This window comes from Poecilia formosa, unplaced genomic scaffold (assembly GCF_000485575.1).
Source record: "Poecilia formosa unplaced genomic scaffold, Poecilia_formosa-5.1.2 Scaffold143, whole genome shotgun sequence".
NCBI lineage: Eukaryota > Metazoa > Chordata > Actinopteri > Cyprinodontiformes > Poeciliidae > Poecilia > Poecilia formosa.
This window is the reverse complement of record NW_006800082.1, coordinates 1,204,281-1,221,712: the sequence shown is the minus strand read 5'-3', so window position 1 is coordinate 1,221,712 and position 17,432 is coordinate 1,204,281. Positions and strand designations below refer to the sequence as shown.

The 17,432-nt window shown below is 40.8% G+C and overlaps 1 protein-coding gene across 3 annotated transcripts in view; it reads right to left on the bottom strand.

The window, feature by feature from the left end:
• Positions 1 to 433: 433 nt before the first annotated feature.
• Positions 434 to 17,432, bottom strand: part of zbtb16a (zinc finger and BTB domain containing 16a) — a 192,576-nt gene continuing 175,577 nt past the window's right edge. For all 3 annotated transcript variants that reach the window (XM_016676911.1, XM_016676910.1, XM_007562976.2), the window contains 3 exons: positions 14,919 to 15,089; positions 6,766 to 6,936; positions 434 to 2,765 (listed from right to left, as the gene is read on the bottom strand). In XM_016676911.1, coding sequence (XP_016532397.1) covers positions 2,536 to 2,765; positions 6,766 to 6,936; positions 14,919 to 15,089 — 572 coding nt within the window. In that variant the 3' untranslated portion in view covers positions 434 to 2,535. The remainder of the gene's footprint in view (positions 2,766 to 6,765; positions 6,937 to 14,918; positions 15,090 to 17,432) is intronic.

Below are 17,432 nucleotides of genomic sequence, written 5' to 3'. Positions count from 1 at the left end.
GCGTTCTCAACCAACAATCCTGTTCACTTTGCTTTTTTTTTATTTCACATTACAAAACTACAACTCTATTCACATATGTTCAAGTTTAAATTCTTGTTTTTAAACGCTCACAAGAAGCAACAGAACTCATCCGTCTTACTCATCACTTTAAGGCTTCAAAATAGCTTTTTTTTTTAGCTTTTCTTTTTTTTTTTCCTCCGCTCTTCTGTCGTTGGAGGCGCAGGGGGAGAACATAAGAGAAGAACAAACATCCATTCGAATGACTTTCCTCATCCTGTCCACCTCCGCTTTACGGTTTCATAGAGACTTTTCTTAAAAACACAGACAATCATAAATCAACTTAAAAAAAGAAGCATGAGATGATGTAGCTTTGACAAATAATACAAAAACACAAACACAAAAGAATGTGAGTTTTCTGTTTTTTTTTTTTGCCCCCAAAAAAACAAACAAACATGAAAACAACTCAGAGGTAGCTTTTAGAACGAATGAGCGAACCATCCGGCTCCTTAACAAACAGACTTAATACCACGTTTGGTAACACAGAAAACATAATGAAAAAAGAAAACTGAATCTCTTCTCTGTGGCACTTAATTTCTCTGCAAACGTGCTCCGCCTCATCACATTTTTTGTTGTTGCGATGCATCCTCCGACACACACCGGCCCAAACGTACACATGAAACAAAAGGGAAATTATAAAATACACAAGGAACATGAGGTCACACACACAAAAAACCCAACAAAAAACACAGAGAGAGAGAGAGCGAAAGAGAGAGAGAAAGAGAGGTAATTCAAGTACGATGTGTTGAGCTCAAACTCAAAGTCAATAAAAAGAACCACAATAAGAGACGAGAGGGACGAAGCGCACAGACGGAACCGCAGAAAGAGCTCATTTCCTCTGCCTGGCTGCGCCTCATCCGACCGGTGACCACCTGCCTTCTGGATATGTAAATCCCCAAAAGATGTCATGACAATCACTTGTGTGGAACAGGTTTAAACGCCAGAAAGTTGGAGATGCCCACCTTCACTTCTCCAGCGTTGTTTACCTCAGAAGGGCTGAGTAGAGTGCACATTTCAAACGATAAGGATGCTTCGCTTTTCCAGGCAGGGAAAGTAATAAAGCAACGTCTAAAAAGAGGTGGGAACTTTCCGTTTTCTGACGTCGAAGCATCAATCTGTACTTTCATACAGCCTCATCATACGCTCCCCATTTCCAGACGTTCACATTCAGGGCTCTTGCCGTTTAAGTCCTTAAAACCGACGAACGTTGGGATTGTGCAGCTAAGGCATCCTCAGCATGTTCACCGCAAACCGTCCGAGTCACAGGATTCACGCAGACGACAACCCTTCTCCCCCTGATGATTCGTTTTCCTCCGCTGTGGTGAGCTGACAGAGTCACGGCAGCTGAAGCTTTTCTGCTATGAGTCAGTTTGTGTTGGGTATCGTTAGTGTGAGACACTGATAGTCATGGGGATAAATGGGTAGAAGCAGTCCAGACACCTATTGCTGAATATAGCTGGGTTTTCTTGTGCGATATTATGATAGCGAGTTATATTTTGTTGAAGGGTTTATACACCTTGCTGACATCAAACAGAGACTGTTGTCGTAGTTTGCTTTACCTGTGCAATCAAGCCATGATAAACTATGATGCAGAGCTAAAAAAAAAATTATAATAACATATGACATAAAAGTGACGGTTGTCGGCCTTGAGCGGCCAGTGGTGACTGGAGCGTCTCCGACCCAGGAAGACCGCTGAAGAAGCCGGGGAGACCTCCAGGGAGAAGCAGCGCTGGTGTCTTCCCTGCTTGGTTTGCAGCATCTTAATACTCCCACTAGTCCAGTTCAACTGTCCCGTCTACTGCATAAGCCTGCAGGGGCCCACACTGATTCTCAGGGGCTATCTCAGAGCCACCGCTGCTTCTGGTGGAAATTCAAGAATGGACTCATAAACTTGCAGGTTTTTGGGCATTGGAAAAGGAAACGGAAACAGTTCAAGAACTTAAAACAAAATGTTCATTAAAATACTCAAATCCAGACATAACTTGGAAAATAGCAAATGCAACATTTGGAAAGCATGGCACCAAAAAAGCAATGTAAAAAAAAAAAAAAGAAGAAGAGAGGATGGTCAGATAGCCCTTGAGAATCTGCCTTCTCACCAAAGTGGCAGCAGCATCCAAACAGTCACTTCTTTGCAGCCTACTTGCTTTGTGGTGCTGCAGGAAATGACCTGAAACAATAGCACAGTTGCAGATGTAGTGAACGACCCGGTGAATCCGAACAATGCTGGAGAACTCTCTCCATGTCCAAGTCTTTTAGCCCCACCGCCCCCGCCCCTACACCCAGCTCCTCGTCGCCGCCTTTGCATGTAAAAACAAAACCAAACAAAAAGACTAAACAAACGCTCTTTTTTTTTCTTCAAGCATCTTCTTGTTGACATTCCTCAATCTTCAAGACCTCCTGCCCGCGCCGTTACATTCCTCTTACCTCTCTGCCCCCATCCACTCTCTCCCTCCGCATTCACTTCACCCCGTTCCCGTCTCAGACGTAGCAGAGGTACAGGTATGTCTTCTCTATGCGCCAGTCTGGAGGGATATCTTCAGGCTTGTGACCTTTCATGTGCTTCTGCATGGCTGACAGGCTGGGGCAGTACTCCAGGCAGATGGTGCATTGGTAGGGCGAGGCGCCATTGTGGGTGCGCAGGTGCTTGATCATGGCCGAGTAGTCCCTGGATCGCTGGTGGCACAGCTTGCACTCGAATGGCTTCTCACCTGCAGATGAGGGGAAGGTGGTGGAAGACAATGATTACGTTAATTATAAAGTCATTTTGGGCTCATTTTAGACTCCTGCTGAGAACAGATGCTAAATCTGACTGAAAGGATAAGAGAGAAAAGGTTTTATTGCCAATGTCTTCCATCATTCGTATAAATGTTAATACAAACCAAACAAGGAGAAGCAGCATTTAGCTTTTATACACAAATCTGGAACAAACTTCCAGAAAACTGAAAAACAGCTGAAACACTGAGTTCCTTTAAATCAAGGCTAAAACCTCACCTGTTTAGAGATGCCTTAGACCCATAATAACTGGAACACTGACCAACGTATATCCACCTGTTTTCTCCTCACTACCTATCAGATTCATTTTTACACCTCTCAAAAATGAACAGTTCTTTGTCTCATCTGACAGAACAAGCTAAATTTACTTTGACAAACCACCATGTTTATGTTTGTGATGGTAGAACAGAAAAGGCTTTTTCCTGCCATCATTCCTAAGCAAACGTTTAGTTTGTGGATAGCATCAAATGGTTTTTATTGAGATTTTGATGTAATTCTCTAATAAACAGAACCAGATGCATCCAGTTATAAAAAAAGCAACATATTTGCGTTAAACTTAAAATAAAAACAAAAAAACAAAAAAACAAATGGAAACATTTGGATTGTTTGTGTTATGTTTTTACCTATGCGTCCACAGCTCCTTAACATGTTTTTTGCTACATAACTCAAGTTAAATATACAAATCATTATGAAGCAGTACCACAGTATTTCTATATAAATAATTTACTCTAGAAAAGACAAAATATTTACCATAAATGTGCAGAACAACGCTGATTCAATCGCCAAGATAATCTGTGATGTATCCAACATGCAGCTCCTGCCACTTTAAACTCCTGAAGGTGTTATAAATCAGAACGACGCTGTTCTCTTGCTGCTGGGGCTGTTATGTTTAACGGCCACATTTCAATTTGGCAGCAGCGGCCGTCCTAAACGTGCTAATGATTTGAGTGATGGCAGGGAATAATCCACCAGCGCTCAAGCCGGCAGACTCAAATTAGACATGTAAATGCTGACCTTTACCAATGGCATTTGAAATGAGCTGTCGGAAGTGATCTGGCCCGGCGCTTTGCTGTCACCTTTCAGCAGAACTGCACATGTGTGTGTGGCGACAAACAGCCGCCTGTTCCCGCCTCTGTCGCTCGTCCGGTCTGTCCCGGAGAAACCCCGGTTTAACCTTGACCTCAGCCTGCGCCGGATAACGGTGTCACTTAGCCAATAGTTATGAACGCAGCGCTGCAAACCTGTTTAATTTCAGTGCGAACGCATGCGGGGTGTTGATATTGACACCCAGACTGTAAACACAGTCTCCTCAGATAATCAGCTAATAACGAATTGCAAATGGGGCCTTGGTATTGATCAGTCATTGGCATTTGGGATGTGTGGAGAGGCGTGGGGTGGGTAGGGGTTAGGTTGCCAATGTCGATGATTCATCAAGCAGCTGCTTTTGTGTGAGGTGGCCTTTGACTGTGAGCTTGTCACTCGCTCTTGTTATCTGCTGTTGCTCTCCGGCTTAACGCAAAACCCCCCCTCCCTCATACAAAAGGGGAAAGGGTGGACGGAGGGGAGCCAATTATTGGACAGGCTGCCTTGATAGTGTGGCTTAACAGCTGGTTTATTGAATGGGAGATGGGAGGGTGCTGCTGCGAGCGTGTGTGTGTGTGTGCGTGTGTGTTGGAGGGAAAAAAGATGGCGAGAGAGCATAAACCCTTGGCCGTGTGCCACCCTGGTGAGCGCTCGTGGTAGACTATACTCACTCAATCGAGTTTGCAGCATGCACTCATTCTCCAGGGCACCTAGCCTATCACTGTGTCAACATCTTTATGGGGCTCTAAATATACTGAGATCAATACAAAGTCTTCTGAGACATTCATCCACTGTATCACAGTAATACTGATTTCCATCTGCACTGCTCTGGGCCTTGGAACTTTGATATCCTGAAGTCTTTTAATGGCTGTTTAAAAAAAAATGACCAAGAAATCCCTGAAGCATTGACTAAAAAGTGTTTTGCTTAAAAACAAATAAATGAATTTGAGTTATGGTAGCAGGATGACTCATGCATATTTTGAAAAATGTTAAAATAGCTTTCGCTTCATGTCGACTTTGGGAGCGAACTTCAAAGGTATCATGAATGAATATTTTTATTTCGTGAAACTAGAATACACAGAGCAATGAAAAAGTATTTGGTCCGCAAAGATATAAAAGACAATCAGAGTAAATATAAAAAATCCTTCCCCATTTATTAAGGGAAAAGCCTCTCCAAACCAACTTGACACAACAGAAAAAAATAATTGCTTCTCTTGTTAAATTATCATATTAACAGTGATTGATCACAAAAATTTGTTCCATTTCACAAGCCACAACCACTTCTGATTATTGTCAAATCTGTAGCTTAATGAGATCCTTTAAAGAGAACCTGTCTGACAACATGAAGTAGGCAAAAACTTCTCAAAAAGAACACATCATATCCTGATCTGTCAAAAACACAACCAGTTACTGACATCTATCAGTCTGGAAAGGGTTACAAAGCCATATTTTGTCTGATAATCAAATTTGTTTCACAGTCTGAAACATTTAAAAATATCTAAAAAACAAGTACAAGTGTTTCAGATTACCAATATAAAAAATAAAAAGAAGAAGAAATGTGTCAGAAAGCAAACACTTAACAGTTAAGCAAGAACATGTAAACCCTAATTCTGAAAAGCTTAGATGCAGTCAAATTCAGCATTTTTTTTTCTTTTTTTTTTAAATCTGATGAATTATAATCATGCTATTACCTCAATGTATAAATAATTCAACCATACAGGGCAGCTGAGCCTGTATAAGTGTCAAAAAGATTAATTTATGGCTTCTTTTAGAGTTCAAAATTTTTAAATCAAAGAAAATATATATTTCTGAAAAACTGTTTTGAATTTTTGTTACTTGTTTTCGGAGAACCCTAAATGGTTCATCATATTTAGAGAATATGTCTGGAAATAAGCTAACCTAGCTTACCAACATTACCAAACTTAGCTAGCTAAACAGTTAGCATGGCTCTTTAGAAAAACTAATTCTGTTTTATGTAAATCCCTTTTAATGAAAGCACAATTTGACTAATATTAAAATAAACATATCATGCTTTATATGTAGTGTTGGTTGAAACTTAGTTAGCCTACAGGCTAGCTGCCAGAAGTTCCTACAGCAACAACCTGTTTGCTAAAGCTAGATGCAACAAATGTTGATGTTTTATGCATGGCATCAAAACCAAAGTTTTTAGTCATTAATTTAGGTTACAGTCTTAATGTGAACACTTCTCTGGAACAGGTGTTTAAAGTTTTGACTGCTAGCCTCACAGTGCTACGCAAATATTTGAAAATTGAAAAGATGAAGAATTTCTGAATTCAACATGCCGTAAAGGTCAGAACCTGATTCTGTAAAAGTAAACTCACTCAACTTCAAAGTGATCCAATTACCAGCCAGAAAACCTGTGGAAGTTGCTGATTAATCTACTCCATGATCATGTTAATTACTGCTGGCAATACAAGCTAATAGATATTCTCTATATTTTATGCATTCAAACACTAAAAGAACATCTTCATGAATATGCATCGTGTGGTGTATGCTTCATTGATTTAAAAATATTAAAAGAGTTGGCTTCTTTCTGCAACATTTTGAAATGGGTGGGAGCCATACTAGTTTTTGCAGTCTGGTTTGATGAAGAGAATTCAGCCTTTAAAGTTTGAATCCAACTTTAGAATTAACATTCTAGTTGATTGATCAAAATTAACCTCACATGGAAATAAAAGTACCAATAAACCTTTTTCCATCTTCAAAATGCAAAAGTACGTGTTAACTGGCAGTCAGTCTCCATAGAGACTGTTTGTGAGGCAAATGACTGAATCCATTCCTCCTTGTGAAAGAGCTGCTGTTTTACATCTGAACTTGTTTAGGAGGCAGTACCTGTGTGCACACGGTAGTGGGTTTCCAGCTGGTGCTTGAGGCTGAACTTCTTCCCACAGCCGTTACATTCATAGGGCTTCTCCCCAGTGTGGATGCGCTTGTGGCCCTTCAGTGTACTCTCGTCTCGGAAGCAGCTACCGCAGAATTCACACTCGAATGGGTGGTCCCCTGCTGTGATGCAGACACAGAAAGACCAATTTACTTAAAGTGCTGACAGTACAGTACATAGTTGCAAAAAGATATAATATACATACCGAGCCATCTGACAGCTGAGCTAACAGCTCAACACAAAGCTTTATTATGCGGACAGACAGGGTTATGCACAAACAGCAAGCATGTTTTAATGGATATCCATTTCAGTACCAGCAGACAAATACCAGCCTTTGTCTTTTTCTACAATTTTCCCGCACCGCTGTTGTGCTTTGTTTGAAGCCTTATAATTACTGCCTGTCTTGGCTATTCAGCAGCCATCCAATGTATTATAAACCATACAGACGGACTGTTTACAATGCACTAATAGACAACAACACTGATAAATGCGGTAATTCTAGAGGGATGTGCTTGTCATCAGGTATTTTATCTCCTTTGAATCATTGCACTCCAGTCCAACAAAAACTAAGATGTTATTGTCTCTAGAAAGCCTGAGAAGCTTGACGAGTCGTTTCCTATAGTTTGATCACTGTGTTATTGTGAATGCAAAGCTCTTTTGTCCATCTGTGGCGTACCGGATCTATTTCAGAAACCTTGCTGCCTATGGATCTACAGTATTTGTGCATTCTGAAATGAAAACGATAAAAGGAATTGTGTTCAACTCCTCAGGCTGCCACAGCACGTGTCCCTCCTGGGCAGCCGTAATGGATCTTCACATGTCAACGTTGGGCGATATTATGATTTGCAGGGAGTCTCTCCACAGCAGCCCCAAGACTAATTGTATTCCCGTGTTTGATGAGGACCCGCTCCTTGCGTCATTATCTCCCTTACGTGTTATCCTCTCCATCCGAGTGATGTTGCAGATATTTATTAATGTATTTTGCTCCACCGCTGCAGGTTTAAGTCACCATCAATGACCTATGCCTTTCATTATCTGCCTGTCCAAGCAGCAACGTGCCGGGGAATAAATTGCATTTCTCGTTATGTGCCTCCACCACTGCCCTGCTGTTAAAAGACAATTTCACTTTCATCCATATATTTTATTTATAATTTTATGTAAGTACATACAGTATGTATGCCCGAGCTGGTTTATTTAAGATCCAGAGAGGAAAATGGGAGTAAAAGTGGAACGTAAAATGTACACATCCTCGAGTCTGATCACATTATGGGAATATTATACTTTTATGGTGGAAAACATTTTCAGATGCCTTGGGGATGATGTTGGATGCACTTCCATTAAAGGGAAGCGATGGGAATGAAGGGATGGGGGATAAAACCCAGACAGGGATAGAGCAGGAGATGTGGGTGTATATGGCCTCGGCGGTGGGGGCTGGGTGAAAATCAATAAAAGTGACAGTCTTTATTTGTCTGCATGAAGTTATCAGTGGCTCCCGCTGTAAGACATTGTGCTCTTTCTAGCGTCTCATCCACAGCAGAGATCACAATCCATCACAGAGCTCGGTGGGCTTGCACGATGCTGGAAGAATAATAATTGAGTTCAGATTCACCTGCCTTTAATTAGGAGCCTCCTATCAGTCCAGCAAATGCAATGCTAATGCACAGAGGCGGCCTGTGGAGGGTTATTTATGTTTAATGTCCTGTTGCTGTGCAAGTGTCTGCTGTTGGAAAAAAGGAGGTAAAATTTGACTAATAAAATAAATTTTCCTGTTTAGGCAAGACTTCTTGCTTGGAACATACCTTAAAAACATAAATAGTACGCTCCACTTAAGACTGCGTTTCTGTTCTTTTCACTGCTTACAGTCACAGATTTACGCCTTTGAGGGTCAAGTCTCAAAGAAAGAAAATGTCACTTGTGAGAGCCAAGTCCAAGTCTAAAGTCTTTGACTCAAAGTCCAAGTCAAGTATTAAAAGCTTCATCATTTTCAGCCATACGTCACGCTGCAGAGGACTTAAAGAGGACATTTGCTAAACACATCCAGACAAACGTAACTCGTTATGACAGAGTATCTGCTTTATTCTAGATATTTCCTGCATTATTTGAACTGAATCTTTCATCAGTTGATAAGTGACCAAGAAAAATGGACCTCTGTCTGCAATTAATTAATCACAACCACATTTTAAAACTATGTACATTTACAAAATAAGCAACATTTTTGATTCCAAAACTATTTTTGCTAATAAATCTTTGAATAAATTGACATATTATAACAAGGACAATTATAGTTTTTAATCTGTTATTTACATTATTCAACCTTCAGAATGGCACAAAGTGCTCCAGAAATGTGCACTATGGATGCCGACATTAGCATTAGCTCCAACGTGCTGCTGCAACATTGGAGCTAATGCACTGAGCCTAAAGTAGCATTGAGATGCTACTTTAGCCTTTCAGTTGCTTCCCTGAAGGGCTAACTCCTTTTAGCACACCTTGAACACAACAATAGTCTTTTCCAGCGTCCCATCAGAACATTTTTTGAAGCGGTTTTGTCGTCCATTACTGCTGTTTCCGGATGTTCTTGTGCATCAGATTTTTGGGTGTACCAGAAACGTGAATAAAAAAAGGTTCTGGTTGGAAAAATAAGAGAGGAATGTATTTGACATTTGGTTGTTGTACATTTTACTGAAATAGACAAAATGAAACATGATGACGCCTCGCTCCTGTCATCCTCCACTGCCACTTGGGAACACTAAAGCACAAAGACATAAAGCAGAGCTTTATGGAAATCGCACACATTTCTATCACCACAAAAGGAGTTCATGTCAGGATCTTCTCGTTGCTCTTTCAAATGGCGAACACGTCGTCTGTCCATCTGATAACTGCTACCATCCCACTTTCATTCCACTCCATTTCTCCGTTTCATTTCTTTCTCTCTGGTGTGACCACATGGCGGTGGGGGGGCGCCGCAGATGAGGACCCGGCAAAGTGAGGTGGAACCGCAGCACGCCAAGTGAACCCAAGGGTGCCCCCAAGCATCACCACCTGCGTCTCCTCACCCCCCCCCACCCCCACACACACACACTCCCCTCCAATCACCTCTTTTGACACCCCAAAGGGCCGCCGAGGGTGCCCATGGGCGCACGGAGTGTGTTCATTATACACGGTAAGAGGCTGTAAATTACCGGGCGACATCTCTGCCAAGACCAGAACTGGCTTCGGTCCCCTCTCGCTTTCTTTCCCCCTCTGTCTGGCTGCAGCGCTATCAAATACAGCTGCGAACACAAAACAACCCCGCCACAGCAGACAGCAAATTGGCTCCGAGTTAAAAAAAAACAAAAAAACAAAAAAAACACACACACAGACACTTACACACAGACAGTGCACAACAACAGAATATTAATGAAGGCCTGATCTGTAAAGAGAGTGTCTGCCCTCTGTGTGTGTGCGTGTGTGTGAGAGAGCAGCTTAGGAAAGGGAAAAGCACAGCTGCCATGACTGCACTTCTATGAGCCAGCATTGTGTTTATTCACAAGTGCTTGACTCTATACTGTACGGTACACATGCTATAGAGACAAATACAAAGAGGCAGCATGGTTGTAACAGTATGTCCAGCAGAGGTGATGAAACTGCAGGTGGATACAGAGAAATAACAGACTTGGTGAGGGAGAGAAGGCGAGATGGTGAGATTAAGAAGCTGGAATAAACACCATTAAATCTGTTTTTTTTTCTTCTCCTCCTCCTCGTCCCTAAATGGTGATCCAGTGTCAGAGCCGGTAGCTGCAAGACTGCTTTCAAAAGATAAGGCTGCAGACAGGTAAAATGAAGCAGGCGCAATGAATGTCCATAAAAGTGCTTTCTGTTGTCAGCTGATACGACTGAATACTGATTCGACTAACAGCCGAGCTGCATCTAAAAAGCTTCCGCCCCAAACAGGCGCTGCCACGCTCCGTCCATTAAAATTAGAGTTGAACAGCGAGATCTTGGTATTTACAGGGAATTCTTGTCTTAACTTAGGCCACTTTTCACGGGAAGCGCCAACGGGAAGGAGCGATTTGTTTGATGCTTTTGTGTGCGAAAAAACTGCCTGAAACAAAGAAAACATCATCCACAGCACAACTGACAAGCTGCAATACAGAAGTCGGAGAATTGTTGTGATCTTTAGGGCTTTGAGTTCAGAAAACAAATCAGAGATGAAAGCTGGAAAATAATTTTACTTTAATCTGGGTTTATTAGCTATAACTGAAACACCTGAACTACAGAATATACTTCACTATTACTAAATTTCTATGGTTTTTCTTTATACAGTAACACTGTGAATTTTTTTGTGGAACATAACTCCAAATTATTTGCAAATTATACATGTGAATACAGCATGTATAAAAATATTTGATAGAATATTTGTGACGCTGAAATGCCTAGCCGCAAAACTACTTGTCGCGCTATTGGAAGCCAATCCAGGTGCGCCATTCATTTGGCTCCTGATTGGCTGAACCCCAGAGTGTGGTGATAAGGTAGACTGTAGATGTTAGCTTCTGTGATAATGCTGTGACGGTTTCCACTGTGCGCATTAATGGATAGCAAGGCATATTTGGCGTTTGAGCTTTTAAAATAGGGAGTTATCTGATTTTGATTTGAGTTTAAAGCTTAGAGACATACAGGCACATATAGATAAAGTAAAACATCATTGAAAAGTTCATTTAAATAAAAGATGACACTCCTTTTATACCTTAATTGCACTCAGAGTGAAATATTCAGTGTTTATCTTTCTTAATTTTGTTAACTACGGCTTCCACTTAACGCAAAACACACTGCAAAATCATAAAGACCAATAATATTAACAAGATTTCTAAAAACAGGATCAAAGACTGCTGACCAAACACCTGACCAGCTGATGAGGCGCAGAAGGTCATCGCTGCAGAAAATGGCTGTTTACACACTGTCTTATCCAAGAACTTTACCAGAAAGCTTAGTGGAAGAAAAACATGTGGTGGAAAAAGAGACGTGTCATTAGCTGGTGTGTTTAATCAAGTCCAAAGTCAACTGTGACTAATTGGCCATCAAACTCATTTCATATAGAATCAGTTTATTCATTTATCTGTATGTTATCATTTCTGAGAAGTTGAATTTTAGGTTTTCAATATCTGTAAACCGTTATCCTCAAAATGAAACCAAAACATTTCAACTTTAACAATTTTAGCAGAATTTGTCACCGATTGAATGGAATTACTGGAACACTTTTTTGATATTTAAATTTAACAAGATGCATCTGTATGATTGACTGCTTTAACTGGGAGAATCTTAGTTTCCTTTTCATTTCCAAAATCTCTCTGAAGGCAGACAGAAAAATGAGAATCAGCAAAAAATGAAGTGATAGTAGATGGTAAAGCCACAGATTCTGAGTCTTTATTTTTCTTTGTCAAGTCTTTAAAGATTTAAATATCCCCAATCTCATAAGACAGTATTTAGCAGAATCTCTAGCAGCTATAGGGCTGATTCTCTAATGCGAACCTGATGTTTTAATCAGGATTTTTGCAGCGTTATGCATTGAATGGTAATAACATCAAAGGGTGACTCCAGAGGAACACCAGCCCTCTAGTTTTATTTAAAGGTTAAATTAGGACCCGTTTCTGGCACACACGACGGCTGCGTCAGTGGCTGACTTTATAATCCCCAGACAAAAACCTCTGCATCATATTTAAACGGCCGCGTTCACGGCTGGCTCATTGTGATTTAGCACACGCCCACAGTGGGACGAGGTTCAAAGTGGCAAAAGGCTGCAGAGTCGCATCTGCAGCTCCGCCGCCGAGCTGAGGTGACATTTGCATCGCCGGGGTGGGCAGGTGGATCAGAGACACTGCATGTGTCCTCTCCGGCGTCTGGTGGAAAGAACAGATGTGCGCATCGCTACTGTAACCCCCCTGCACCCTCCACAACCCCCCACCGTGAAGCCCCTCAGCTCCCACCACCATCACACACTAATGGTGTACTCGCCTGACTTGTAAATAGGGCCGACTGCTCTCATCTCGCTGCCTTTCGTTTCAAATATTTATCCGCGAGCTGGTGAGCTAAATCGGCTCTGACAGTGAGACTGTTATTTAAGGTCGCAGACAGGCGGTTGGGTGAGAGACGGAGAAAAAGAGGGAAGAAAAAAGGCCCTTTTCCTCGCTGCTGAAATGGGATTCATTTCCATGTGTTCATATTCTGTCATGGCCGCGTTTCTTCCCCACCCCTCCACCTCTGCTCTGAATAGCCGCATCTGTCAGGCTACCTCTGCTCCAGCGAAAAAATGTATTAGAATCCTGGTCTTGTCCTTGAGAGCCGACACTGAGTGAATTATAGTGGACTGATGGAAAAGGGGGGAAAAAAAAGAAAAAAAAAAACAAAACAAAAAACAAAACAGCCGCCGTAAATAATCTTCCCCCGAGTGCTGCAGAATGCATCCACGTTGACCTGAATTCATGCTGTTTATTCAGCGGAGCTAAATTTCCTAAAATAAAAACACGCCTTTGTACTTTGTTTTGTACTGTAGGCTGTATTCAAACATGAGAATCCTTGTAGTACTCACAGGAAAAAGCTGAATCCAATTTAATTTTAAGCTGTCAGGTATTCTGTTACCGAGAAATCAAACAGGTGGGAGAGGGATTGTGGGGGGAAAAAAATGGGTCATTTCATCAAGAAGCTCCAAGGCAGGGCCATTAAACAATATCAGCTGAAACGTTGTCTTAAAAACTTCTATTTTGTAGAATAACCTCTAGTAGGTAACTTAATTATTAGACAACTAATGTGATGTACTTCTATGTTTATTGGTTAATGTGTTGTTTGATGCCAGTGAGTGACACTGTGTCATTATCCTATGGAGCTACAACTGAATTGGGCCCAGGGATGGTGTGGAACGTTCTGGTTGTACGTTTATTTTTATGTATCCAAGGAATAGTCAACAGCAGGACTGTGATATGATCCATAGCCAGAATACACTGGATTTAGCACAAACAGGATGCTGTTAAAGTGCTCAAAGAGTTTATCAGTGGTAAGTTTTTTTCTATTATTATCTTCTATTTGGAACAAAGTTTATATTTCCCCACACATTTAGAAATAAAACCGTTTTTGTTTGTTTTACAGGAGAAGGTGTTCATTTCAAATGCACCTTTGGTTTTACAGCTTTTAAGACCATATGCAATGTATAATTTTAAAATAAAAGAAATGACGCTAATGAATCAACTGGGTATCAATATCAGATCTTTACTCATCATTTCTCAATACTTGAGAAACAAGATTCATTTGGATAAAAGATGAATGCTGCAATGCCTGTAGTATTGTTTCACTGCAGTTTCTGCAATGGAAAGGTATTATTTACCCGGTAGCGGTGCCTACTCTTTGGCATGCCAGACTTAGAAGATCTGAAGCTCATCCACTCCAGTGGATGCCGAAGGTCAAGATGGAAGACACAGAACCACAAAATCCACAAACAGCAAAGTTGAGCAAAGACAGCTTTTGTAAGTTTAATGTTGGAGTCTTTTTGTTTTTTGTTGCAAAAACCACTACTTTTTTCCCCCATCGCTGCTCACAGGGCATTGCATGTCTGCTCTGGAGGCCTGCGTGTGCCTGGATGGAAACTTTAATGAAGTCCCTCCCTCACTATCCTGTTGTATTAATTATAAACTTATCTCTATAATTTAGGAACGTCAGTCAAAAGGGGAAGAAACTCATTTTCTTTCACTTTTGCAAATACAGAGCACAACATATAAGCCAAAAACAATAAATCCAGCATATGGCAGCTTATTTTTCTCCATATACCTTGAATTAATTAGAAAAGATGATGGACTTGTTGGAGTGTTTTACCATTTCACATTGTTAATGGACATGAAGTCGGGTTAGGTTTTAGGTTTCAGCCACGTAAGTTTCAGTTCTGGATATTTAATAAAAGGTGACATTAAAAAGGTAGAGTAAAACCTTCAAAGCATGTTGCATAGCAACCGCAGAGTTTAGGGTAAAAAGTAGCACAACGGAGGAACTCGAGTCAAAACGAAACAAGATACTTAGACATAAAGCCCTGAAGATGCCCCTGTCTCGCCAGCAGTGAAGACGGACACCGAGTGCTTCCACTAACCTGTGTGTGAGCGGAGGTGGCGTTTGAGTGCAGTATGGCTGGGGAAAGTACGGTTGCATTCGCTGCAAATGTAGCTGCGAACGCCGGCATGCACTTCCATGTGCTGCTGCAGTGCTGTCTGGGTCTGGAAACGCTTCCCACAAAGAAGGCAAAAGATGGCCATGTCCGACCCTGCAAAGAGATAAAAAAACAAAAAAAACAAAACAGAGAGGTCACTGGTTAATCAGAGGTGGAAACTGGACGACATTATTCCAATATCTTTTTCAATGGCCTGTTGCACATCTGTTTGCCAGTGTGTCACTAGATTAATGTGACAAGTAAAGGAAAGGTGGTCAGAATTACAACAAGTTCTGTCTGACTACATCGAAGAGAAAAAGCCACAGTGCAATTTGCCCAGATTGCGACATCAGTTATACGTGTCCAACAGGACTTCGTCCTAATTGTTTTACTCATTAGGGAGCAAGTCAGTGGTTCCTTAATAGTGCAAAAGTCCCGAAATACATTCATATCCTCCACACAGCACAACAGGAAATTTACAACAGTAAAAATAGTCTAGAAAACAAGCACAAAGTGGAAAACAACAAGGGAGCAGAGAGCATTGTCTGAAGCTACCTCTCAGATCTGCTAACATTAGCATATCAATGCTAATGTTAGCAATGCTAATTTATTTTCGTAATTCCATTTTCTGCAATTTTGTGGCCAGTGGAAATGTAGTTAGTGTAAAACTTATTTTGCTCCCCTCGTAGCTCTAGATTTCACTTTCTTTATCTTCCACTAACAGAAACTGAAGTTACTATCTTCAGGTGATGCTCTGAAACTCGTCTGCACCTTTCCTCCCATCATCATCCTCCTGCAACATCTCCCCCGTCATTCTTTAGCACGCCACAACGGTGATTGATCAGGTGTGCAAGCTGTCGTGGGCCCTCCTCTTCCTCCTCCTCCTCTTCCTCCTCCTCCTCCTCCTCCAATGGTTATGAACATGAGACAGGCTGCTCTTCATAGATTTTTAAATTAGTGTCAGCTTTGCCCCAAAGATGTGTTATTGACTGATGAAATAGAAACTGAGCTCCAAACACTCAGTCCTTCCCCAGAGTTTTCCCCAGCCTGGTAATTGAAAAAAGTGTGAAGGGAGTGTGTGTTCGAAGCGGCCGTGCAACCCTGTGGTGTGTGTTTGCATTTTTTGTTGTTGTTGTTTAGCTGTTTGTGCGCTTGCAACTGTGTGCTCTTTATCTCTGCTGGAGAAAAATGCACCGCACTCGCTGGAGTCGAGATTCGATTGAAGTATTGCATAGGAGATCTTTATCAGTCTGCGCAGCCACCCTGAAACATTAGAAATGTGTACGTCTTTAATCTCTATAAATACAGTATGCAGCAAGTAAGCCCGCCAGGGAACAGTTAGTAAAATATAACATGTCACACGTGTGTGGCTGTGTTTCCTGTCGCATTATTCACTGTATCAACAACTTGTGTGATTTGTTTGTGTCTACTGTTTGAAATGTTCACTCTTTCATTAACTATATGGAGAGGTACATGTGTTATGAAGTCACCCATGTGTTGTTTTTCATTCATGTTGCTGTAGTAATTCACTGCAATATTATATTTAGTATAAACAAACGCCTGCACCAGCATTCACACCTACATCGGAGGTGATGAACAGTTTGATTTTTGCTTCCTTCAGCTGAAAACTCTGCTGTAATTGACCGTAAATCTTTGTTACAACAGCCACAGAGTGAAACTGTGTCACAACTTTGAGTGCCAAAAATCCTGAGTTTACCAATGAGAAAATGGTTTATATAATCTGTTATATATGGTTGAAATCTGATTCAACACATATTTGCATATTTTTTTATTATGAAATTGATCTGGTCTTTGCTTAGAGTGTAACAAGACATCAATCCACATCAATACATTGATTAAACAAATAATTGAACTGCATTTGCACTTTAATAAACATGTCAAGTCTTGGTTAAATTCTGTGAAAATGTTTTGTTTGAGACACTAAAAGATGTGGAAGTTTAAATTCTGCTTTAATATATGAAAAAAGACTTAAAAGTCTGTTTAAAAATGTATGTGAATTTATAGAAGCTGAATACATATTCTCTTTGTTTCTTTATGACTGAATGTTTTTCAAGGGCACTTTTAAGTTACTAGGTTAGCAACTTACTGTTGTTACTAATGAATTTAAAATTTTAGGGTAACAATAATAACCTGACATTTTAGGAGATGAGCAGCTTCACAGTTCAAACATCTGGGAAATTATGTTTTTTGGGTTCAATGGATACGAGTACGTTAATATGCTAAGACTTATGTTTACACACTAGCATGTTTAGATGGTTCTGGATATTTTTGTCGAGCATTTTTAATGAATCTTGAAGTAACAATAATTTGCTGTTTATGTTAACAGTGGCATTCTAGTATGTGAAAGTTAGCAGACCTGAACTGCTAGTGCTGAAATGCAGTGCTGGCTTTAGCATGCTAATGTTAGCAGATCTGTGGCGATAATTTGAGCACTGA